The sequence below is a fragment of the Octopus bimaculoides genome, chromosome 1 (genome assembly GCF_001194135.2).
Source record: "Octopus bimaculoides isolate UCB-OBI-ISO-001 chromosome 1, ASM119413v2, whole genome shotgun sequence".
NCBI classification, from domain to species: domain Eukaryota; kingdom Metazoa; phylum Mollusca; class Cephalopoda; order Octopoda; family Octopodidae; genus Octopus; species Octopus bimaculoides.
In genome coordinates this window covers 187,027,109-187,053,195 of record NC_068981.1, presented here as the reverse complement: position 1 = coordinate 187,053,195, position 26,087 = coordinate 187,027,109, and the positions used below count along the sequence as shown (strand labels likewise).

General features: G+C 34.0%; 1 protein-coding gene across 2 annotated transcripts in view; it reads left to right on the top strand.

Moving 5' to 3' along the window:
* Nucleotides 1-24,620, top strand: part of LOC106877945 (apoptotic chromatin condensation inducer in the nucleus) — a 105,527-nt gene extending 80,907 nt beyond the window's left edge. Inside the window, exons 7-18 of one of the 2 annotated variants that reach the window (XM_052973301.1) lie at nucleotides 6,174-6,480; nucleotides 8,268-8,380; nucleotides 8,886-8,946; nucleotides 14,927-14,987; nucleotides 15,226-15,374; nucleotides 15,466-15,591; nucleotides 16,413-16,551; nucleotides 17,994-18,298; nucleotides 19,238-19,345; nucleotides 20,433-20,691; nucleotides 22,771-22,877; nucleotides 24,105-24,620. In XM_052973301.1, the coding sequence (XP_052829261.1) occupies nucleotides 6,174-6,480; nucleotides 8,268-8,380; nucleotides 8,886-8,946; nucleotides 14,927-14,987; nucleotides 15,226-15,374; nucleotides 15,466-15,591; nucleotides 16,413-16,551; nucleotides 17,994-18,298; nucleotides 19,238-19,345; nucleotides 20,433-20,691; nucleotides 22,771-22,877; nucleotides 24,105-24,251 (1,882 nt within the window). In that variant the 3' untranslated portion in view covers nucleotides 24,252-24,620. Of the gene's footprint in view, nucleotides 1-6,173; nucleotides 6,481-8,267; nucleotides 8,381-8,885; nucleotides 8,947-14,923; nucleotides 14,988-15,225; nucleotides 15,375-15,465; nucleotides 15,592-16,412; nucleotides 16,552-17,993; nucleotides 18,299-19,237; nucleotides 19,346-20,432; nucleotides 20,692-22,770; nucleotides 22,878-24,104 lie in introns of both variants that reach the window. The other variant, XM_014927026.2, reaches the window with a different exon arrangement.
* The last annotated feature ends 1,467 nt before the right edge of the window (nucleotides 24,621-26,087 follow it).

Sequence of the window (26,087 nt, the reverse complement as noted above, 5' to 3'; positions counted from 1 at the left end):
TGTGTGTGTGTGTGTGTGTGTATATATATATATATAGATAGAATGTGTTTATATATATATTTATAGATAGAATGTGTGTGTGTATATATATATATATATATATAGATAGAATGTGTTTATATATATATATAGAATGTGTGTGTGTGTGTGTATATATATATATAGTGTGTGTGTGTGTGTGTGTGTCTGTATATTTATTTGTTTTGCTGTAATGTTTGGATTGGATGATGTAACCCTTCCCTGGGAACAACCAACCTAAATGATATTAATGTAGTATAAAGAATCCCTCAGTCCTAAGGAAGTACACTTTTTTATTGTTCTTGTACACACAGTTAATATAGCCATCATGATTACTCCTGATTCTTGATATTGGAGTTGAGGAGTTTCTGAATCCATGAAATCTTCTCTTATGCCGATGTCACATTGAAGCAGCTGATTTAATCAGTGACGGTGGTTGATGATGAAATTCTCGTACAAACAGGCCTGAGGCCTTAGATTCTGTTTTCTAAATCTGCCCAATTCTTGCAAGCAAGGAAAAGTAAAGAGCATATTAATGGCTTTATTATATAGCATCTTTATTAACATGACTTTGTTAATATTGGAAATGTTTTACAGATTGGTATGAGCTGTCTTTGGGTTCCTCATATGACCATAGCCAGTTGTCAAATGAGACTCATTGGAATTACATCAAAGACTGAATTATTTAATGTCTCTTATTAAAGTACTTCAAAAACTGTCCCTTTGATCAATTAGCTATTAAAAGATGTAGTTTTAAAGTATTTGTTGAAAGTATTTAAAATATTTTGATCTTAATTTACAAAGCATTGGGGGAAATATGAAAATATGTCTCCTTTATGATGTTCAGTGCACATGAAGCTATAGCTAAGTATCTCGTAATATACCAGGTAAAACAACCACCTGTATTTGCCCAGTATATTGTGAGCTATTGCTGTTACTGTCATTTGCATTTGATCTACTTTATAAAAGAGAATTATTTCCATGTTTTAATTATTTTATTTATGAACTTTGAATGCTTCAATTTTTAAAAACAATTTAATTACCCTTATTTTTTTTTATTTTTATTAGATCCAGTGTGTATGTGTGTCAGCTTTAAGTATTTTTCTTAAAAGTGGAATGATTGAAGTAAAACCATTTAATAAAATATTCCTTAATACTAATAGCATTTAAATTTTATTTTCTAAACTGACCATACTGGTTTCATGTTCCATGATATTCCAATTGGTGCCAACCATTATGAGCAAATACCTAATGGAATATCAAGCAATAATTATATTAAAAACATTGTTTCCTTTTTTTTTTTTTTTGTATCTATTGATATTTTTGTTTGGAAAGAATTCCTTGAATGTTTGATCCAAGTATTTTGGAAGATTTTAAAGGTTGCTATCAAACACGGTGGTTATTTGATGTATTGTTGAATTTAAAACTGAAAAGGAACTAACTTCGCACCATTCTATTATTTTCTTTTTTTTTTTGTTTTATAATCATAGCTCTCATAACAAAAAAAAAAAATAAAAAAAAATAAATTTAAGAAAAATATTTTGCTATATTTTCCTTGCAGTTATCTTTCACTATATTTTCATATTCTAAATGAAGGTAGGATTAGTTCAAATATGCAAATACCAATTTTAACCTAACTTGGACAATTTTATTTTTTGAAAAAAAAAAAAAAAAAAAAAAAAAAAGTTTATCCTAAGCAACATATTTAAAAAATTTTGTGTGCTGGTTTAATTTTGTTTTCTTTATTTTTATCATTATCATTATCATCATCATCTCTTCTGGTCTCTCATCTTTGGTTAACTGATTTTGAAAATTCAAGCAAATTTTTTTGCATACACTAAGAACTTCTGAATACACTGTAACTTGACTCTCTTTAATGTAAAGAGAGTGAGACACTAAGAAAATTTCTTTTTATTGCAATGTAATGTTAAACAACACAATTTTTATATTCTAAATTAGTTTTATTCACCTCAGGTTTTTTAAACACAATCTATGTATTTCATGTGATTTATCTACAATGCCTCCAAGTTGTCAATCATTGTGGTGTTCATTTTCTATCAAATACATCTTGATAAGTATACACAAGAATTTTTTCTAAATGATTCTGATTTTGTCAGAAATAGATGCTTTTATTAGTAGCTTGAATGAAATTGTTAGCATATATCTTTGAACAACTTTATAAAAAGGAAAGTAATTTCGGTCAGACCAGCACAGTTGACTGCCAAGTAGAAGCTTTCTTACAGTATCACACTGTCTGCATGTTTATAACAACATTACCATTTATCTTCTTACAGTGGCATGACTAGAATGATTTGTCAAGTTTTCCTATTTACTTTCCTTTTTCAAATTATTATTGTTTTAGTTATTTCTTAGAATTATTCAAGATTTGTTATTGTTCATCTTGGGAGAAGTATGAATGCCATCTCTTCTTCAAAGGATTCTTTTCAGTGCAAAATGCTTCCCCCCCCCCCAAACCATTGCTACTGGTAGTGTTACTGAGCAAATGGCTCTGCAGTTATTATTAGTCAATAGTGATTACAGACCTAACATAAAAATATTTTATTGACTGCATTCATTTATCTGTGTCGGTATATTTGAGACATATGTACAGTGTAGTGGCTGATCTTATTTCCCAAAATCTTGGCTATGGGGTGATTCTTTTGCATGTATAACTCTATTACTTGCTGAAGGCTTTAATACATCTTTGGGTAGGCACTATTATGCTATTTGCCTTCTGGAACTTATTCTTTTACTTTGTTAATTGTCTTATTAAGAAAACACAACTGTTAATTACAACTTAGTTTCAGCAGTGTTTTTGTACATTTCATTTAGATTCCACACTTATTTCACCTTTTGGAAAAGTATGTATGTCATATCCTAAGGCTTTCATTGAATTTGTTTTCATTGACTCTATTTTGGATCCGTAGGTCTTTTTTGTCTTTTGGATCTAACATTTGTTGTTTCTCACTCTGGTCTTCGATAACTTTGTACTGATTCATTTAACACTAGTCACAAAGAAATCTTTTCTGTTTTTAAAATCAAGAAATTTCATCTACGTTAAGTCTATTGTTACTAGTTTTGTTATTGAGGAATTAGAAATCAAATGTATATACTAACAATAATTAATTTCAAGGGTATCTTTTCAATCAACATTTTATGTCAAATTCATAACAGTTTTTCTGGTAGGTTCATGCCATAATACTTTTAACTGGAAGAATTGTACCAAATTCAATCCCAGCATTGGTTAAATCTAGGGCTATAATAGAAGACACTTAACCAAGATGCTGCACAATGAGACAACTCCAAACCAGGCTTCTTTACCACACAGCCATGCCTGTACATATGATCTGTGTGGATTTTCCTTTTAGTAGGGAATATTTCTTTCAAGATATTTAAATATTCTAGAAAGACATGATGAAAATACAATGCACATTACTGCAGTGTCTTTCCTGTACTTTAGTAAAGTAATTCTATATCTTTCTTGCTCAACTCCATAGACTATATATATTCTATTTAACCTGTTTGGTATCAATCTGTCTCAGATTGCCCTTGATTCTATGATGCAAACTTTCTGTTTTAATGTTGGCTAAGTTAAAAACCTTCCTTAAAAACTTCACGTTAAACTATGTTCAAAATACCAGATTAATAATGGAAAGTTATTTTTACTAATTTCTTTGTAATTTTCACAATTAATTGAAATAAAGGCAATGTATTTCAGTAGAATTATGGTTACAAAAGAGTTAATAGAATAATGAAATAGTTAAGTGCATTTTTGTAGACTTGCTATAACTCATGTCTATCTTTGGAATAATTTTCTATATTTACAATTTGGAATGGTTTGTTGAAATGAATTTAACAGTTGAGTTGCAAAGTTGATTATATGATGACTGTTGCAGTTATGTGAAACCTGAAGAAAATAATAGAAATACTAAGTTTCAAATGGTCTCTGAAGTAATTTTTTTTTTGTACACAAGGAAATAATTGCACTGAAGTCACTTGAATTGCACATCAGATATTTAATTTTGCTGAAGTACACATTTAATTTTTGAATTTTTTTTTCTTCTTAAAATGCATTTTGATAAATATATCAGTTCAAATGTCTGAAATACTAATATATTATTAAAAGTACTGGAAGAGTGTATAAAATGTTTTTGTTCAGTAATATTAATAATAATAATAATAATAATAATAATAATAATAATAATATTACAAAAAACTATTTAGTACTAACATTTTTTGGCATTTGATGGAAGATGTATTTATCCCTGCCTATTACCACTTACAGTGGTCTCTTATAGTTAAAAGTCATGATTAAGCTTTATTTATATACTTTTGCCATATTTCAGGAAGTTTCTTAGTTTGTTTATGTCATTGCAATGTAGTCTTGATTGATAGGGATACTGCAGAGTAGGAATACTACAATATCCCTGCCTGTTAAGATTACACAACAATACATAATATATACTTGTCAGCTTACTAGTTGACAGCATATATTATGTAGTGTTACGTAGCCTAAATAGGCAGTGATAGTGAGATTGCTGCTTACTGGCTGAAGGCATGTATTCTATCACTGTTATTGTCTTTAAGATGGCCAACTAGCAGAGTTGTTAGAGCATTGGATAGAATGCTCTGTGGTAATTTCTCCAGCTCTCTGTGCTCGTGAGTTCAAATCCTACCAAGGTCAGCTTTGCCTTTTGTCTTTTCAGGGTTGATAAAATAAAGTACTAGACAAGTACTGGAGTTGATTATTCTCTTTTTGGAAGAAACCAGTTGTGATCATACCTGGAGAGGGATGGGTTCCACCAAGTCCAAATTGTCATCATGGCATCTGTGTGCTCCATTAAAGAGTTGAGAGCCCTTAGCTTGGCATTGCATTCCACCAATCTTAATTACCATATAGACGTGTCATGGAGAAAAACTGTTCATGATTGTAATTGGTTGAAATACTGCATAACCAGTTTGTAGTTCATTAACTTCAAGTGCTGGACTGAAGTCTTTCTTTAGCGAGTGTTATAAAATAGAAGATGGGCTCCAGATGACTAAGTTTGTAGCTTGTTCTCCAGACCAGCTGTTTCAATAATGTTTACTAATACTAATGGAGAAATGGTGTGAGAATTACAGCTTCCATTGGTACTTTGTTAGAAATTTATTTCCTGGTTAGAGAAAACAAAAGCTTTGTAGTTTTGTGGAAAGTTGCAAACAAGCTACAAAAGGCAAAGTTGTCAGAAAATAAAGTCTGTCATAGTATTTTCAGTTGGTGTGGTTCAGTTCAAAAGAAGATGAAGCGCTAATTGCAGTAAACTATCTCCTGTAATATTGAATATTACAGTAGATTTAGCTTCTAGTTAGTGAAGCCACCAGTTTTCAGGATTATATTACCACCAAATAACATCTAGCATCTTCATGCTTGCTATATTCTGCCATTAGAATTTGGAAGCTGAAAATATTCCAATAGTAGAAGATAAACTTTCGAGAATTAAGTTCATAAAATAATCTCATTGCCCTTATAAATGGCTCTGTTGAATTTCTGACATTATATAATCATTGTTTTTACTTCCCCATTCTGACATGGGTTAGATGGATCTTTCTGGGGCAGTGTCTTTTTACAACCAGAGACCCTTCCAGATACTAACACTTTCATTTGCCTTCTATGACAGCAGGTACATGGTGTACCTTTTCTAAAAACTGGGTTATATGTGGTTCGCACATGCCCACTTGAAAAAACATTCCAAAAGGGTTTTATATTTCAGGTTCATAGATGTTGTGGTCAACATTTTTTCAAAAAAGTTTACTCAAGGGAAGTTCTCTTTAGTTGTTCATACTTTCAAGAATTACACAGATTAAGTAAGAACTGATATAATTTTTTGGGAGCAAAATCTGAGTTTGAAGATTAGAATATTTCACTATTTATACAAATATTTTTCTAGGATGTTTGTTTTACTAACTAGTTTGAGCAAGTGATTTTTATTTTTAATACTACTAATTAAAAATGTGAAAATAATGTAAAGTGTTTTTTTAAAATTTTTTTTTGCAAAATGGTCTAAAATTGATTAGCTTCGTTTGGGTTTTTATTTTATTGTATAGTGTATACTAAACACATTTTGATTTTCTGTATGACTGATAATTAAGCTCCTTTTAAATCTTTTTCTTTGCAGGTCTGTGTCGTCTCATTCAAGCAACCGAAGATCTCGTTCTCATTCCTCTCGGTCTAGATCTCGGTCGTCTTCGAGTAGTTCACGGAAGGAACCTGACATGAAGTCTTCAGAAGCTCGAGCCCGATCAAGATCTGCATCTTCGAGATCCCGTTCAGCATCCCGCTCCCGATCATGGTCAAACTCGGCTTCATCACGGTCTCCTTCACGGTCTAGATCTCGATCCCGATCCCCATCCCATTCCAGATCCAGCTCCGTTTCTAGCTCACCTGCAAAGAAAAAGACACCCACAAAGTCTTCAGAGGAACAGGTATTTAAAATTGTGTGTATAATTAGTTTAGTAATTAATTTAAAATACCAGGTAATCTAGAAATAGGAATACCCCTAAATTTCTTTTATATGAATATCTTCATAGTAATATTTGTGTTGACTAGGACTTTTACAATAAATTTGAGACCTTACAGTATTGTGGCCCCTTTCCCATCAGTAAATGTTCTCTTGTTATTCTTAAACTTTAAAATAATAACCTCAATTTAACAGTGAGTAATGGTGTATAAAATAACTAGTATAAACACTATAATTTTTAAGACTTCTACTCCATACTGGTTGGCTTAGATGGTTATATAGTTCCCTGCCTTAACTAAATACTTACTTGTACTGGTGGCGGCATTCACCCAGGGGTGTTGAGCCAGCTCTGATCAATGCATGTTTGGTGTTTCAGTGAGAATTCAAGTTCACACGTGGCTCCTGATCACATGTATACTCACACACACACACGATCTGTCATCTTGTCGACTGTTGCAGAAGATTCACTGACCAAGTTACCGCCATTTATCAGAGCAGACATAGCCTGGGTTTGAAGCAGCATGCTTTAACAAACGCTAAGGGGTGCTTTACTCCCAGTGGCCTTCCAGCACACTGGACACCAACCTGGAATTTCTGAGGGCTCTTGCTATTGCTAGGTACTTGTTGAACCTACACTGGGTTCATTTGTCCTTTTGATAGGTCTTGTTTTTAATCCTGGTGGGTCTCTAGCAACTCGCCTCACCAGGCAAGCTTAATGGGAGTGCCAGTTTAGTTGCTGACGACCTGAGCATGCAACAAGTTGTACTAGATTCCATGTTATTAGTAGCATTTATAAGAGGACTCACAAGTAACCTGACACCCTACCAATGTGATGGTGTCTTGGCAGAAATATTAGGATGATTTTTTGATTTAGATCATACAAAAATTGACATATTTTCCTCAATAAAATAAAGATTTTCATGTTTTGTGTCAAATCACTCAACTGTAGTCTTTCACCCCCCCCCTATGTCAATGTAAGAAATGAATTTTTACTGTTGCAATTATTATTGCCATTTTTCTTGTTTTAGATAGCTTCCCATTTTGTCTTACAGTGGATTTTATTAATCCAAAGTTCAGATATAGAATCTTTTGGCCTTTTCTTTCCCAGTTAAATATTGATTTAACCCTTCTGCACATTAATTTCATGAGTAGGCTGTTCAGTTCATCGAATCAACTGAAATGCTTGTAACTGATGGAGTGCCACTGGAATAACAATGTTACTTTTTTTTTTTTATAGCCACAGTTTCAAGTTCTATTTGACTGTGTGACACCTTGGGCAAGTTTCTTCATGGGTTTTCAATGCCTTGTGAGTGGAATTGGTAGACAGAAACTTTGTGGAAGCCCATAGTGTGTGTGTGAGAATGTTCATTTATCATTCCTTTGTATGGAATTGTTAATCAAAAACCACCCTCAATCTCATATTGATAAGAAGTGGAATAAGAAAAAGATCCTTTGCTTGGAAACAAGGTACTGGTTATTAATAGGAAGGGTGCTTGGCTGTGAAACATTGTCCCAATAATGAGTATTCATCTAACCCATACTAGCATGCAAAAAAAAAAAAAACAGACAGTAAACCTGGAGTTGATCAAACAAGGATTGCTATTGTTTGGTGACAGAATTTAGATTTAAAGCATTGAACTGACTAAAGTTATAAAATCTATATCAATAATTATAATACTTCTAATGATAATATTAATGATAGAAGTGATAGTAATATTCCATTTAATGTGATGACATTTTACTCCATTTCAGGATAAAAAAGAAGTAAATGAAACTGAGGAAATTGTTACTAATGTAGCAGTTCCGAGTTGTGAAATGAAAAAAAATAAACGAGATGAAGTTATCTCCCCTGCCGCTGCTGATAGGTTAGTTTTGTGGCTGTGGTTCGTTGTGAAAACACTTGGCCACATCCTGGATAGTTTTGTATTTTTTTTCCCTTTTCTTTCAATTAAAAAAATTCATATGATGGACAAAAAAAAAAAAAAAAAAAAAAATCTGTTGTAAACTAATATCTGCTGGATTTTGTGTCATTAATGTAATGTGTAAGATTCAAAAGCTGTAGTGTGAAGTATTAGCCTGTGTATATATTCTCAACACTGATTTAGTTTTAGTAAGTCATTAGTATTCTTTGATTGTTACCTTTATTTTCTGGCTGACAATTTCAGCTGATGTTTTAAGATCAATTTTTAAATTTAGAGGAATTTTGTTTATAGAATGTGTTACAATGATTGATATCTAATTGATTGGGAATTGATATCTCACGAGGTGACACTACTGCTGAGCAGAATCTTTGTACTATAATCTAGACTGGTTGTGTTGACTGCTTGTGACTTTCTGTGCTGATGTCAATTTACTCAATTTGTGTTTTAGTGATGTAGAGAGTGAACCCCAGCAACCGAAAGAGGAAGTGGCAGCAAATGAAAATAACGAGGTAAAGTTGTCAATTATTAATGTATTCTTAAATTTATATGTCTATATTCTTTGGGAGAGGATACTGTTTTGATTAATGTCCATTACAATTAGACAAAAAAGCCCATCATATTTTCTAGTTAGTCCTTTAGCTTTGTATACATTCCCAGCTCAAATTTTGACTTGTTTGATTGCTGTTTGCACTATTTCACTTTATTGTCAAAGTGTGATGCATGTTATTTTCTCATGTATTGTAAGAAAGAAAGAACTTGGAAAGAAACCATTTTTTTTTTTTTTTTTCGTTAAGACCTGAATCTATCCTGACATTAACTGGCCATCACGTTTTAGTTCCTCTTTACGTTAAAGTAGATCTCATGATCACGGGGAATTAGTCACAAAATGGAAAAGTAAAACAGAAGAGAAATTTTTCCAAGATGATCAAAGTGAAAATACTTTGCATCCTTTTAAAAAAAACTTTTATTAAATATTAAAAGTGATACATTTTTTACTCGTTGATGTTGAATATGCATTGCTATGTAAATTTAAATTCAAAATTTTGCCTGAAGATTTAATTAAACAAATATTGTACACAGAAAGATCTTAACTATTTCTTTAAAACAATTGTTTTAATTTTAATTCTAAGTTATTATTCTCTGAAACATTGGAAATCTGCTCATCTGATTGATGAGAAATACACTTGAACTTTTTATTTAATGAAATTGTTGATATTAGGCTGTTTGAAACAAATATTCTGCAAGATTGTGTTTAATAATGATTTTATTTATTTTTTTTTTGTTTCCTAGATATTATTTACATAAAAATTTACAAATTTACAGTTTTCAAACATTTTAAATTTTATTTTAAATGCTTTTGTTTATCTCCCATTTCCTATTTGAGAATATTTGTATATTTGAGTGTGGATGTATGTATGTGTGTTTTATGTTGCTTGTAATATTTATTTGCTAATAGTTTGTTTTTTTTTAAATCAAAGAATTAGATTTGAACTTAGTGAATCCCAAATTACTTTCTAATTGTAAAAAATAATTTCAATAATATCTTTCTAAACTAAATATTAAATATAAATATGCGTTAAAATGCTAATTATAACTATATATTAAATATATATTTGTGGTAAAATTTGTAATTATAATTATAACATGATAAAAGATTAAAGTTTTGAAAACGAATGTAGTCAGTGTTTCTGAGTGAAAGCTGATTACATACTTCCTCTGGTATCTGAAATGATAAGCAAAATGTATTACGGTTTAGTCTAATTCACATTGAAACGTAATAATTAGAAAAGTTTTTTTGTTAAAAATTTTTTAACTTTTGCTGAAGATAAATCATCTTGTGTTACTGTAGTTGTTGAAATCAGCTACTTCTGATTACAAATGAGCATCTTCAGTACTATGGAAGAAATATTGCAGTCCAGAAAATGTCGAAAAAATATTGCTCTCTAGCATGGAGTTTGACATAAAACTGACTTTTATGTAACAAGGTGTAGTCAAGGTTTCATGTTATGAAACTCCAGGTTTTGGCAAGAATTTCACGAGTGCAACACTTCTGTAATGTAAGGGAAGCCTGTATTCAGTATTTTATTATGTGAATTGAATATGATGTAGAAGCGAACAGGTCAACTGGATAAAGTATTGAACAACTTGCTAAGAGTTTTGAGTTCAAATCTGCTGTTGGGTAGATGACTTTATTTCATATGTTAGCTTAACCTTGATCAGTAAATGATGTATAGATCTCTGATCATGTTATACAAATAAGTGGCTGTATGAATAAAGATTTATATGCTTAATGATTTGTAAAATATTTTGATTGTTAGAAATAGCAATTAATAAACCATTAGTGATAAATGAAATTACTTTTATTACTTATAAAAATGGTGTTGAAATAAGTCTTGCAGCCAGTTTTGTTGAATAAACTTTATTGAGTCATTTCAGAGAGATATTAATACTTCTGCTTGATTCTTTTACTCTTTGAAATAATTAGACTAAGTTACCAACTCTGTAAATTCTAGTTTTAATTACACCAAAAAAATTGTCTACAACAATATAAATTTGATAGTTTTGTAATATATATATACTTTAAAAATATTTTTATTTGGTTTTTTTTTTTTTTACTGACTCAAATGTATGTTGTAAAAACTGGTTAGTTAAATATTAAATATTTCTTTTGCATTCCTGTAGCCATTTATAAAAACTAAATTTTTAAATAGAACAATTTCATAGAATTTAATATAAGTTGATTAGATTAACAGTGAGAATAGAATTTACATAGTGTAATATAATATCGGAAATTCAGTAGTTTTAATTAAGTAGCTTTCTAAATATTGTGAATGTTAAAAGCTTTTTTTTTATTTAATTTTATTTAGTATTGTCTTGATTTAGTGTTTGTTTTTACAAATCTTGAGTTTTGGTAAAAGGAAATGTATGTTTTGTTTTGAGTCTGGGAAAAATTTTAAGATATTTGATGCCAAGGATAAGAGCTGATTGTCCTTAGCTTTTTTTTGACACAGTTCCTCCCCAGTGTTTAATTTCACCTTACTATCTCCTCAATGCAATAGAGAATTGCAAATCTGTGAGCTGCTGAAGGGCGAACGCCAACACTGATGTCAACATCAGCCACTTGTAGCCATTGGTCTCACCTGATATGCGCTCTCCAGCCTTAACTCATGACACCCTGAAAAGGAAGATGTGGGGAAAATTCATCTGAAGCAAGAGAATATCGCTGCCAAAAGGAGGAGTGTTGTTTTGCAGTCATCGATATATCATCATTCTGCCAGATGGAAAAATCTCTTCAATGCTGAATATTGTTACCATGGCATTTTCTTTATTGAACTTTTCTACGTTTCATTGAAACTTGAAATCATTTTGAAAGAGAGGCATATTGCCAGAACTTCTCGTGAGAGAATTACCATGTTTATCACCATTGGAACAATATTCAAAGGATTTATGCAATACCTAAGGATTTTACCAATTTCCATACTACTACTACTACTACTGATATTTAAACCACACAACCAGAATTGAAGTTGTTTCTTGAGATTGGTTCTAGATATTTCAGGTTGTCACTATATTCTACCTCTACACATCTCATATATGAACACATACACTTTCACTGTTTGAGTGAGAAGCCACCACCATAATTGGATCATAAATAGCATTTAAAAAAAAAAGCAAACATACAAAAAAACAACAACCTCAAAAGTTATTTGGAATTTTCTACATGCATCATGGAAAATATGCTAACATAAATAACAATCTCACATTTGCACACAATCATAATTTAATTGAACTTTCTAAATCAATCACTAATTGATTGATTTAGTTATTATTATTGACATTCTTTCTTCAGTAGTAGTTGGATCTGTTAACAGAATGCTGGCTCCACACTCAACAGCATTTTGTTGATTTTTGGTTACCAAAAACAGAAAAAAGAAAAAGAAAGGAAACCTGTGTATTGCAAACGTATCTCTTGGAAGCTACTAGAATTCAGGCTCTTTGGTTATTGGTACATTACCAATCTTCTGCTCTCCCAGAGTACCAACGTCATTTGTGGTTATTATTTCGTTTCATTGAGACTGGTGAAATACTGAAGTACACAACTTAACCAACACAAGGAAATCTGTGAATGTTCTTATTCTCAATTGAATGAATCAACTCGACTGACTGCTTGAATCAGCCATACTTATTATGTTGCAGTGAAATGTTTGATGCAACCATGCTACACCATCCTCATTGAATGTGTTCAACTTCTTGTTGTTCTACTCTTTAAGTTATTATGTTCCTCTGTTGTTATTCTAAAGACTTCGTTTATCAGAAGAATATTACTTTTTCACAACCATTTTGTTGAATTCATTGATAAATATATTTAAGCAGTGACATTCTCATAATTTTATACGATGTACTTCTTTCTTAGAAAGAACTGTTTGTAAAAGCATTAATGCATCTCCTGTCTCAGTATTCTGAAAACGTATTTAAAAAACAAAACAAAAGACAAAAAAAAAAAGAAAAAAACCGACACACCTTTCTTTCTTTAGTTCTTTACGAACATTTTCAAGAAGCTAGATTATCGATATCTCTGGTTGTTGTGTACAATCTTAAGCCCTGGTGGTTGGCAACTTTACTCATCGAAGATGCGGAACATCAAACTAGAAGAACGTGCACCAACTGATGAGAAAAATATTTTTACTTCCCATGCCCTTGAGTCATACCCAAAGATGTGATGATACTGCTGATGATGGTGACGATGATGACGGCGACAACTTCACCTGCCTGTGTCAGATGGCATGACATGTATGATGCTTCTCCTGCTGGGTTGTTTGTTCAATGTTACTGGAGGAGGAGGAGGAGGCTTAGAGCGTTCACTGAGGCTGGTATTTTGGCAGTGCCTAAACTGGGCAGCAATAACTTCAACATTTGCTCTCTTATTTTAGAAATATCTTCACTTTAGTATTTTCATAAAAATGTAAATTAGTTAAAAACCTAGCCATTTCTAATTATGTATACCTTTTAATATGTGTAAATCTTTTAATATCTAGCTTGTTTATTATTTAAAATTTCTTTGTTTGTTTTGAATGTATAGATCTTGAAGCTAATAACTTAAAATATATTACTATTAAAGCATATTTAATGTGATAACGTTCTAATTAGTACTTTTACTCTTTCACTTTTAATTTAACAGTGGAATGTTTATGTTAATTAGATTTCATAATTTATTACATATTGTCTCTAGTTTTAAAGATTTTATTAATTTAATATTTTAATGAAAATAATATGCCAAAAAGTAACATCCTTTATTAAAGCAATTTAAAAGTATCCAGACATCTCATAAATTAAGATTACTGTATATGAAAGGAAAAAAAGATAAAATTATTATGATAGAAATAGTCATTGAGATGGCTTTATATACGATTGTTTTCTTCAGTGACTTTTTAGAATTTTACATTAAATGTAAATTAATTACAGCTAAGCCGAGAAGCTGAAAAAGAAAACCCCCAAAACCTCTAACTTTGAAAATTACGGTTCTCAGTAATTCTTTGAATCTTTTGAGCAGCTACATTGATATCAGTCAGTATAGGCCTTTTTGATATAGAAAGTATTGACTGACGCTGTCACTACTTTGTGACTGTATTGATAACCTTTACCATGTGTTAGATCAGTACGTCTACTAAGATATCACTTAAGATATATATCTACTAAGATATTGCTTTCTGAGCCAAGGAGCTATTTAGTTGATAAAAAACAAAATGAGATGAGCATGAAGTTTGAAAATACAGTGTTGGTTTAAATTTATTTGGATAAAAAGAAAACAATATTTTTAGTATATTTGGTTATTATAGGCGGACGTTAAACAATGATTATAATTACATGATTAATACTTTGTACAGGGTGTTCAAAAAGTCTCTCCGCAGTGAAGTTTTTCCATCGTGCGCATCACCATGGCACTATTTCAAGAGTTTTTCGGTGAACGGATTATTTCGAAGGGACTTTGGCCACTAAGATCACCTGATTTAACACCGCCAGACTTTTTTTTTTCTGGGGAGCAAGTAAAGGATCAGTGTACAAGAATTGCCCGAAAACCATTAAATACTTACTGTGGAGAGACTTTTTGAACACCCTGTTTATGATTCCTATTTGAAAAAAAAACCCAAAAAACATTGCTCTTCTATTCGTTATTTATTTAATGACTACTTATCTTGAGATAAAAGGTTTTACTTCATGCTCCTAATATTGATGGTATTAGATAATTTTGATGGGGAATGTGTTCTACATTCCAGTGGTTGGAAGCAACGAAAATAAAGAGTAGACAGATAGTTAAGCAATTAATATTTCCTTTTTTCTTTTTTTTTTATGAATATTTTATATTCTGATGGATTAAAGTGATGAAAGAGCCACAAAAATGTTTCACCATGAGACATTATCTTATGTTAGTTTATTTTACTTTTTGTTTTTAATCTGAGTAAAAAATGTCAGCTGGTTGTCTTTCAGCAGGAGGAGGGACAGAAAAACCAAGATAATGATACCACTCAGCGTACATCTCTACAGTTGTCTCGTGAGTAAATTTAACCATTGTTTCTCTTTTTGGTTGTAATATGGTGAAGTAAAACAGGAATCTATGTGCAACGTTGTTTGCACATTCAGTATAACCTTACTTCAACTCACCAACTATATTCTTGATATGACAAATATCAACAGTTATATTTTTCATAAAAAAATAATTTTAAAAAATGTTTTTTTTAAATGGTTCTGTTCCTGTTGTTTTTAATTTTTCTGTTTATTTTGCGTTGTAGTTAAGTTGCAAAATGAAGAATCGAGTGATAAATGTGATGGGAAGGCTACAGCACCGGCTCCCTCTGCTGTACCACGTAAACGTAAATGGGGAACCAGTGCTAAACCCACCAAGTCAACGACAATAGATATTTCTACAGATTCCTTAAAGGTAACTTAAATATCTATGGTTTTGCTAAATATTGAGCAAAGAAAAAAATCTTTGTGAATTTTATCATATTGACTTACATTGATTATTTTAGGGTTTAATTCCTGACATAAAACCAAGTTCTATAAAAGAGGCTATATTAGATCTCAGCCACGATGAATGTTCGTTCTCTGACCACGAAGAAGAAAAAGTGGAAGTGAAGTTCCGAAGAACAGTACAGGTATGTATTATTTTATGGACCAATTGTATTATTTTGTATATTAGTTGTTTAATATATCATGTCCTCATCATTTAATGTCCATGCTGACATGGGGTTGGACAGTTTTACAGGAGCTGGGGAGCTGCACCAAGCTCCAGTTGTCTGTTTTGGCATGGTTTCTACAGCTGGATGCCCTTCTTAATGCCAGCCACTTCATAGAGTATTCTGAGGTGCTCTTATATGTGGTGCCAGCATGTGTGCTTTTAATGTGGCGCTAGCACAGATGGTTTTTATGTGGAACCAGTACCTGCAGGGCCATCAAGGCACCAGCACCCACGAGGTCAGCAAGTATTTTGTGTCTTTTGCAAAATTTTCACAATAATGTTTAGGCCATCATTGCTCAGTAACTGTGTATACTCAGCTCTGTGCTTGTGCACTTGAGACAGGAGAACTGAATTGTTTTTAATGGTGGGGTACTTTCCAGAATTCTCCACATTTCATATGACATACAGTCCAGTAGAAAGAAGTTGCAAGAACTGATCTGCATCATCATCATTTAATGTCTGTTTCCCATACTGGTATAAGTTGGATTGTATGACAGGAGCTGGTAAGGCTGGGGATTGCACCAGGTTCCATTCTCCTTTCTGGCATGATTTCTTTGGTCAGTTGCCTTTCCTGATGCCAGCTACTTTACAGAGTGTACTGGATACATTTTATGTGGTACCAGCATCGGTACTTTTGACGTGGTACCAGCATGATTAATTGTATTACATTAGCATGTTGACATGCAGGAATTTAATTGGTGCAAGCTTCAGTGATTTTCTTTTTTTGTTGTTGATTAGATGAAAGAGGAAGAGGAGGAAGTTGAATTGGTCACTACTGCACGAGAAGTCTTAACTGATGCTGATTTGGAGGTTTCTTCTGAAGTTGCAGCTGCAGCACCAGTGCCCATTGCTGCGACTGCTGCACCAATTGAGAGAGGTAATATTAAAGCAAATATTTAGTAGACATTCAAGTTTTCTTTTCTACTCTAGGCACAAAACTCGAAATTTTTGGGGAGGGTCCCAGTCAATTAGACTGACCCAAGTATGCAACTGCTACTTAATTTATCAACCTTGAAAGGATGAAAGGCAAAGTCAACCTCGGCAGAATTTGAACTCAGAATGTAGCGGCAGACAAAATACCACTAAGCATTTTGCCCAGCATGCTAACATTTCTGCCACATTCAAGTTTTATTAATTAGCTGTGCTTACGGCAGTGGATTAGCAATTCTTCATGTTCTGAGTTTAAATTCTGCTGGGGTCAAATTTGTCTTCTGTTTCTCTGGAGTTGATAAAATAAAGTACCAGTCTATTGCTGGTGTTGATGGACCACCCCCATCAAAAAATTACTAACCTTGTACTTAAACTAGCAAAAAATAAGTGGGAATATCCTCTCTTTGGATTAGTGCTCCTTTAAGGTAGACTAAGGTTTCAGATGTTTATTATTTACTTCCATTAACCCCTTAGCATTTAAACTGGTTGTATCCACCCAAATAATCTACATGTATCATGCTTCAACTGGCTAGATCTAACCTCTTGCACTAACTCTACAATGTTATTCTAAAAATTAACAATCGCATCCTCAAAAACTCAAAGCTACAAGATAATCTATGTTTAATACAAAATAAAATGATAAATAATCCTTACATTTGACAGTAATCTGAATGTTGAAGGGTTAAATTAGTTATTCATAAATAAAATAAAAGTTAAATACTTGAATATAAATACAAGTTTGTAATCTAAATTTGCAGTTTGAGTATTTATACTGTTTACCAAAGACTTATATAATTCTTATTTGCTATTAAAACTCTTGTCTTAACATTATTGAATATTTGTGTTGTGCAAAGAGTATTGTGTTCTTTAACATTTTTGTTACTGTATTTATTTTGAGATGCTCTGTGTTTCTTCCAATTACTTTAAATGTAACAAAGAATTTAGTAAAATATCTTAGTTATCATTAAACTAGTGTTAGGAATATATATTGTGACTAAGGTTTGGTGGAAGATTTTAATTCAAAACTTCTGAAAACAAGACATTTATACTATAGAGCCAGAGTTGGTTTCAGCCAGTTTGGTAACGAAAGGGTTAGACTAAGTGAAGTTCTTCTTCTGTATCTAGTTTAGAAACATCTGTAAACTTGCATTAATATTTAAATAGCAAAATTTACATAAATTATTTTTGCATTATGGAAAGGCTGAGACACAGGAATTTCTTAATATTCAAAGCCAAAGTTTCTAAACTGTCATTCTATAAACAAAGCCACATTCTATAAACTGCTGGTGTAGAATAATGTTGCAACATATTAGTAGTATGCACTAAATACACAATACTGCACATAACATGACTCACTGTACTAATAACTTAACACTTGTATGTTTTCAGAACCTGTCACTCCAATAGTTGTTAACCAACAAGCCCCCGCTGTGGTAGTGACCAACAAAACTTTTACGTCCCCATTAACTGTTCGAAGGGTCAGCCATCAGCTGTCAATTACTGAACCCGAGGAACCAATGGCTGCACGGAGATCTCCATCACCTGCTCATAATCCAGTTAGTAAGATAGTGCATGTCCGAAATTTAGTTCGTCCTTTTACAATTGGTCAGTTAAAGGAACTTTTAAAACGAACTGGAGCAGTTGTGGAAAATGGTTTCTGGATAGACAAGATTAAATCCCATTGTTTTGCCAAGGTAGGTTTTTTTATTATTATTATTTACATATACCAGTCAAGTACTGGGGTCGATTTTATTGACTGATCCCCTACCAATCACCATCATCATCATTTAACATCTGTTTTTCATGTTGGCATGGTTGGATGGTTTGATAGGGGCAATGGTGAGCTGACGATGTTGTTGGGCTCCAGTATCTGCTTAAGCATGGTTTCTACAGGTGGATGCTCTTTCTAATGTCAACTATTTTACAGAGTGTATAGGGTGCTTTTTGACGTGACACTGGCAACAGTGGTTAACAAGTAACTTGCAAAACAAGACCTTCAGTTCAAATCCCATGAATGAAGCCAACATTGCCATTCATTCCTCCAGGGTCAAGGAAATAAAACTTCTGTCAAGTATTGAGGTTTTAGTATCAACTAATTATCTCCTTTGGAAATTGGCCTTGGAATTAAATTAGAGAAAAAACAAAATTATTATATGGTAGTAGACTGAGAATTATTAGTGTTTAACAAATTGTGGTTTATAGTCAAGATTCTTTGTCTTCTGAATTCAAATTCTGTGAAGATGAACTTTTATCTGTCATTAATCTTTTGGATTTGATAAAATAATGTACCAATCACATATGAAGGTCAGTTAAATTGATCTACTCCTGACGAATTTCTGGCCTTGTGCCTGTATTAGAAACTATTGCATATATTGTAATAAATTGAGCTTATTTTAGTCTTATAATTTATAATGACTTTTCAGGTTGTTTGATGTTTTAAAATTTGAAAAATGAAGTAAAATCATGAATTTTATTTTGAATAGATGCTATATTTTTACCTGCAAATAGTAAATATACATCTACTTGTAAAATTAGGAAATGTTAACTAAATATAAATAGCATACTTCTAAAATGACTCGAGAAAAATGTTCTCATTTCTTTTCTAATATATTCTGAATTATTTCTTTATTTAGTATGAAACAGAAGAACAAGCTATCCTAACCAGAAAAGCTCTACATGGAACCAAATGGCCATCTTCTAATCCAAAAATTTTGCGAGTAGAATATGCAACAGATGATGAGGTAAACTGAATTTTGATAGTTTTGCAACGTTTTTTAAAATCTTTTTAGAAGTAGTTTTAAATTCTTTTGTTATCATATTTCTGTTGAAGAGTAATGCCTTTCTGTTTCAATTAATTTTGAAAATAATGAAGAATTTTGTAAAATATCATTGTCATTATCATTACTTTAGCATTCAGATTTCTTTGTCAAACGTAATGCTTATTTATTCGCATTGATCTGAGATTTCAGTGATCATCATTATCATCATCGTCGTTTAATGTCTGCTTTCCATGTTGGCATGGGTTGGACAGTTTGACAGAGGACTGGCAAGCCAGGAGGCTGCCCCAGGCTCCAATCTGATCTGGCAATGTTTCTATAGCTGGATGTCCCTCCTAATGCCAACCACTCCGAGAGTCTAGTGGGTGCTTTCTACGTGCCACTGGCATGGCAGACAGTCAGGCAGCACTGGCATTGACCATGCTTGGATGGTGCTTTTTATGTACCACCGGCACAGGTGCCAGTCAGGCAGAACTGGCATTAGTCACACTCGAATGGTGCTTCTTATGTGCCATCGGCATGGGTGCCAGTCAGACGGCACTGGCATTGGCCATGCTTCAATGGTACTTTTTACGTGCCACCAGCACAGGTGCCAGTCAGGTGTCACTGGTATTGGCCACACTTGAATGGTACTTTTTAAATGCCATCGGAACAGGTGCCAGTCGGGTAGCACTGGCATTAGTCACACTCGAATGGTGCTTCTTATGTGCCACCAGCATGGGTGCCAGTCATGTGGCACTGGCATAAGCAGAACGATATTTTCGGGTAAGTGTGATAGGCCAGATATGGTCAGTTTAAGATAAAATGAGCAGAATATTTTAACTGGATATGGCGATTTAAATGCTAAAGGATTAAGCTAGCATTTGTTTGGAATATAGATTAACATGAAATTCTGATGGAAGATTTAAATTTAAACCATTTAAAAAGTATCAAATGGGTTAATTAAAATAATTATTTGAAGCATTTTATTGAATCTTATTAGTTTTGATTGGGATATGATTTACTTGTGTATATGTTATGCATAGTTCTAACTTCTTGTCTTGCATTTCAGGTGAGTTACTATCGTTCCAAAGAGGAAGGCCCTCAGGACATTATCCGAGAAATCCAGCAAGATGTCAGTGTTAAAACAGTGAAATCGGCTGAGAAATCAGTGCGAGAAATGAAGAAGAAAGAAGATATTAAAAAAGTGAGAGAATGGGATCGTGGTAAGATGAGACGGCGGTCGAGGTCAGCGTCTTGTTCACAGTCTCGGTCAAGGTCCAGAGAAAGGAAAAAACGGGCACTAAGTGGAGAAAAAAGAGAAAAGAAAGGTAACTGATTTAACCCTTTCGTTACTAACCTGGCTGAAACCAACTTTGGCCCTATAGTATAAATGTCTTGTTTTCATAAGTTTTGAATTAAAATCTTCCACCAAACCGTAGTCACAATTTATGTTCCTAACACTAGCTTAATGATAACTAAGTTATTTTACTAAATTCTTTGTTATATTAAAAGTAATTAAAAGAAACACAGAGCATCTCAAAATAAATACAGTAATGAAAGGGTTAATATTATAGTTACACACACACAGAGCTTCTGATATCTTTCAGTCATTTTGCATCTTGTAATTATACTTAAGTCAGGGGTTCTCAACCATTTTTTATCTATGGATCCCTTGGATTCCAGTTTTACATTGGTGAATCCCCATAGCCATTTGATGTTTAAATAATACTTTTACAGATAATTCTTTCAGAAGTCTTAAGTTTTATTTTGTTTTTCACATGTTCACTTGTGTAAGTTAGCAACAGCACTCTCTGAGAAAACATGTTTTAGCAGCCAGGAACATGTTGTAAAGCATTAGAGAAAGAAACCTAGTTGTTTCTTGTAATAAATATGTCTGGATCCCTCAAATACTATGTGGACTCCCAATTTGTTATTTTCTTGCATGGACTCCCTAAAATTTTATACGGACCTCCAGGAGTCATAAGGGTTTCAGTTAGATATACAGGTCTTCCTTTGTAGTTATACTTTCAGAATATATTTTTAATAACATTAGACATTGTGGTTTGAAGTATGGACCAAAATGAAATATATATGGCAGGCCATTTCATAGTTTAGCTCCTTATACTGGAATGACGTCTGGATTCTTCATGTCAGTTGTTTTGCTTTAGAGTCTCTTGTGAATAGGTATTCTGTTCCTGTATTAATAAAAAGATCTCCATCAGTTGGGTCATTTGGTTGAACAACTGTATTACCTGTTTGTTGAGTTAGCATGTAAGTGGTTGAGTATTCCACAGACATGTTTACCATTAAAGTAATCCTCCACTACAGTTGTGTAGTGTGACACTATTGTGACAATACTGTGCCTTTGGATTGCAGTAAGCATCCCTCTGACAAGCTTCTACACGGTTTCCTACCAATTTCACTCAAAAAGGCTTGGGTTGACTCGAGGCAAGAGTAAAAGTCATTTGCCCAAGATGCCATAGAGTGAGATTGAACCTAGGAGCTTGTGATTGCAAAGCGAACTTCTTAACCATTCACTACATGTACAGGTGTGGTGTTTGGTTCCCATGTGATTAGTGATTTATTTTTTCAGGCTATATTTCATCATCATTTATTGTCTGTTTTCCATGCTGGTATGGGTTAGACAGGAGCTGGCAAGGCCAAGAGCTGCTCCAGGTTTCATAGTCTGTTTTGGCTTCATTTCTACAACTGAATGCCCTTTATCTGCCAGCCATTTTACAGTGTGTACTGGGTGCTTTTTACACTATCACCATTGCTCTTTACGTGGCCCCATCACCATTGCTCTTTATGTGGAACCATCACCATTGCTCTTTATGTGGCCCCATCACCAGTGCTTTTTACGTGGCCCCATCACCAGTGCTCTTTACATGGCACCATCACCAGTGCTCTTTACGTGGCACCATCACCAGTGCTCTTTACATGGCCCCGTCACCATCACCAGTTGCTTTTTACGTGGCCCCCACCACCAGTGTTCTTTACGTGGCACCATCACCAGTGCTCTTTACGTGGCCCCATCACCAGTGCTCTTTCCGTGGCCCCATCACCAGTGCTCTTTACATGGCCCTGTCACCATCACCAGTGCTTTTTAGGTGTTAGGGAGCGAAATGTGGGTGGGAGGTGAAAGTTGACAGGGCAGAGCCCTTTATGAACTGGCATTACCAAGGTGGTTTTAGACTGTCAGTTCTCTTGTGGTGGGGTGGCTCCTCTTGAGTACAGCAATGCGCCACATATCTCCTTCTTCTATCATCTCCTTCATAAGCCTTGATATTTTGAGATTGGCTTTCACTGCTGTGTCCCAGTCTTCCTGGTTTTCCAAAAGTTTGAGATGACATTCTCTAGATAGATTTCTGTAGTTATTTTATTTTTTTTGTTTTATTGTTTTGCAGAAAAGAAAGTAATAGAAGAAGAAGCCCCTGCCAAATTACTAGATGATTTATTTAGGAAAACCAAAGCTGTTCCGTGTATATACTGGTTGCCACTAACAGAAAGTCAGGTAAGAATATTCTTGTCTCTCTTTATCTCCAGTTTCAGTTATTGGACTGCGGCCATGCTTGAAGGGTTTAGTTGAACAAATTTACTCCAGTACATTTTTTTTTTAACACATTTATTCCATCAGTCCCCTTTGCTGAACTGCTAATTTAATGGGGATGTGAACAAACTGACGCTAGTTGTCAAGGTGGGGTTTGAGGCCAAACACAACCACACACACACACACATGACAGGCTTCCACACAGTTTTTGTTATTCAGATTTGCTCATAAGGCATTGGTCAACCTGGGATTATAGTGGAAGGCATTTGTCCAGTTGAATTGAACCTGAAGCCATGTGACTGTAAAACAAGCATTTTAGCCACACCCACGTGCCTGTGCCGATGAAATATATAATTATTTTAATTGTAGGAAAGCCAAATCAATGTTGTTTGTGTTTCCATAAATGAAGATCATTTATTTCGTATCACATACAAAACTTATGCAATTTATGCAGCACATGCTATAAAATTAGCATTTCATCATCATCATTGTCATCTTCATTCAGTGTTTGTTTCCTATGCTGGCATGGGTTGGACGGTTTGACAGGAGCTGGCAAGCTGGGGAGCTGCTCCAGGCTCCAGTTGTCTGTTTTGGCATGATTTCTACAGCTGGATGCCCTTCCTAACACCAACCACTTTTACAAACTGTACTGCATGCTTAGTGTGGCTCCGAGCCTTACCAGCTCCTGCCAAACTGTCCAGTCCATGCCAGCTGGGAAAACAGACATTAAATGATGATGATGATGATGAAGAATTTCTATTTACCTTGTGATGAAATATGCTGGAATTAACGATATTGATGACATCACAAGACTACAAGATTTATCATGGTTAGAATTATTTGTTTCATGTTACATGGTTTCAGGGTTCTGCTGGTGTTAAGAAGGGCATCCAGCTGGAAAAATCCCTGCCAAAACAGGCACAGTAGCCTAGGGTAGTTTTTCTACTTGGCCAGCTCCTGTTAACCATCCTACTCATGCACGCATGGAAGATGGATGTTGATGATGAAGGGTGTGGTGGTTTGAGATTATCATAACCTCTGTCCAATGAAATTATGTGACCGAGAATGTTACTGTTCACGAATATCCTGTAGGAACTGGAGTCAGGGTGACCGAGGAACTTGATTGGTTAATATATGGTGTCTCTTTTGTTAATGTTTCCATGAAACTAAAGGTGACCAATTGTTGCTTAGATTGCAGATCGAGAAAGAGAACGGCGACAACGGCAATTAGAACGAGAACAGAGGCGAAGAGAGTTAGAGAAGGAAGAAGAAGCAGAACGTAAAAAGAGAAGAGAGATGGAAGAAAAACGAAAAGTAAAGTATTCAATTTCTATATAATGATGATGGTAATCCTTTCTACTATTGGCACAAGGCCTGAAATTTTTTTTGGGTGGGGGTGCTAGTCGATTACATCAACCCCAGTGTTTCAGTGGTACTAAATTTATCAATCCTGAAAGGATGAAAAGCAAAGTTGACCTCGGTGGAATTTGAACTCAGAACGTAAAGATGGATGACATGCTGCTTAGCATTCTGCCAGCGCTTGCCGTCTTCAATAATAATAATAATAATAATAATAATAATAATTATCATCTTTTTTACTCTAGGCACAAGGCCTGCACTTTTTGGGGAGGAGGGCCAATTGATTAGATCAACCCCAGTACACAGCTGGTACTTAATTTACTGACCACAAAAGGATGAAAGGCAAAGTTGACCTCGGTGGAATTTGAACTCAGAACGTAAAGATGGATGACATGCTGCTTAGCATTTCGCCCGGCGTGCTAACAATTCTGCCATCGTTCAATAATAATAATAATAATAATAATAATAATAATAAGGCTTGATACCAATGCACCTAGGTTGCATCCAACCATGCCACTTTCATTGAATTTACGGTCCACGCAGTGATGACAGTTTACATAAATAAACAGTGCACACTTTAAAGCGGTTGACGTAAATATACGCCAAACCATTGTCGTGTGTTAATTGCTGATCTTGGCTGAGATGAATACCGTTGGTGTAACCTAATTGCCTGATAGAAAAAGCCCATTGCCATGGGGTTAAGCTTTTCAATAATTAAACCACTTTTCTTCAGTGAGCAACATATGTCCAGAGAAGAACGTTAGTGTCGCAACTTACAGGGTGACCCCAAAAAAACAACCCATAAAAATTTTATTAAATCCTACAAAGGTCCAGCAAATTTCAAAAGAAATTTGCTGGACTTTGGTCTGTGTACGATCATTCCCTTTGCATAAATGTCATGCTCTTTTCAAAATATGCTCCAAATGGCATACGTTGCACAAACACTTGCATACGTCATGCAAGATTGTCAATTACTCAAACACTTTCCTCTGGGGATTTCCCTGATTTCTGCTGTGATTGTTGTCTTCAGTTCACCAATCGTTTGAGGGAGTGTTCTGATAAGCATTATCCTTGAGATAACCCCGCAGATAAGAATCTGGTGGGGTTCAAGTCCGGTGAATGTGGTGCCCACTCAACGTCACACACTTCCTGCTGATCAGTCTCTTCTGAAATCGTTGTCTCGCCCGAAATCGTTGTCTCGCCCAGGCTAGGGAGTTATTTGATGCGATGGGAGTGGCCCCATCTTGCTGTAACCACCGCTCATCTCGATCTATCCCTCTGCATCGTTTTATTCAAAAGTTTGTGGGCTCGGTTTTTTTTGGGTCACCCTGTATATATGTGTGTTAGTATATATATATATATATATATATATATACACATACACATACAGGGTGACCCCAAAAAAACCGTAGTGTAATAATGACACCCATTACTCATATTCTCATTCTGAATATATTCGACGCAGTAAATAGTTTCTGCGGATATATTCCTGGAATTAGTGCGCCAAAACGAAGACTTTTGAACTTTACCATTAAGCTGTAATTAGCAGAACCATATGCACGCGCACACATGGCGGTGGGCAACTATGTATACGATTCTGAAAATTGCTGCTACATTACAAATCAGGCTGATGAGGAATAGACAAATGGTAAGAATTTGTTAAATCCGAAACCTGGTTCCTGTTTAATAATGATTTTTTTTTAGGTGATTTTAAATGTCTTGCCCGCTCACGTTTTTGGTATGCTGCTATATTTCATGTTGAGAACTTTTTAGGTCTTAATAGACACAAAATGTGATCTATTTCTAGCGCATTAA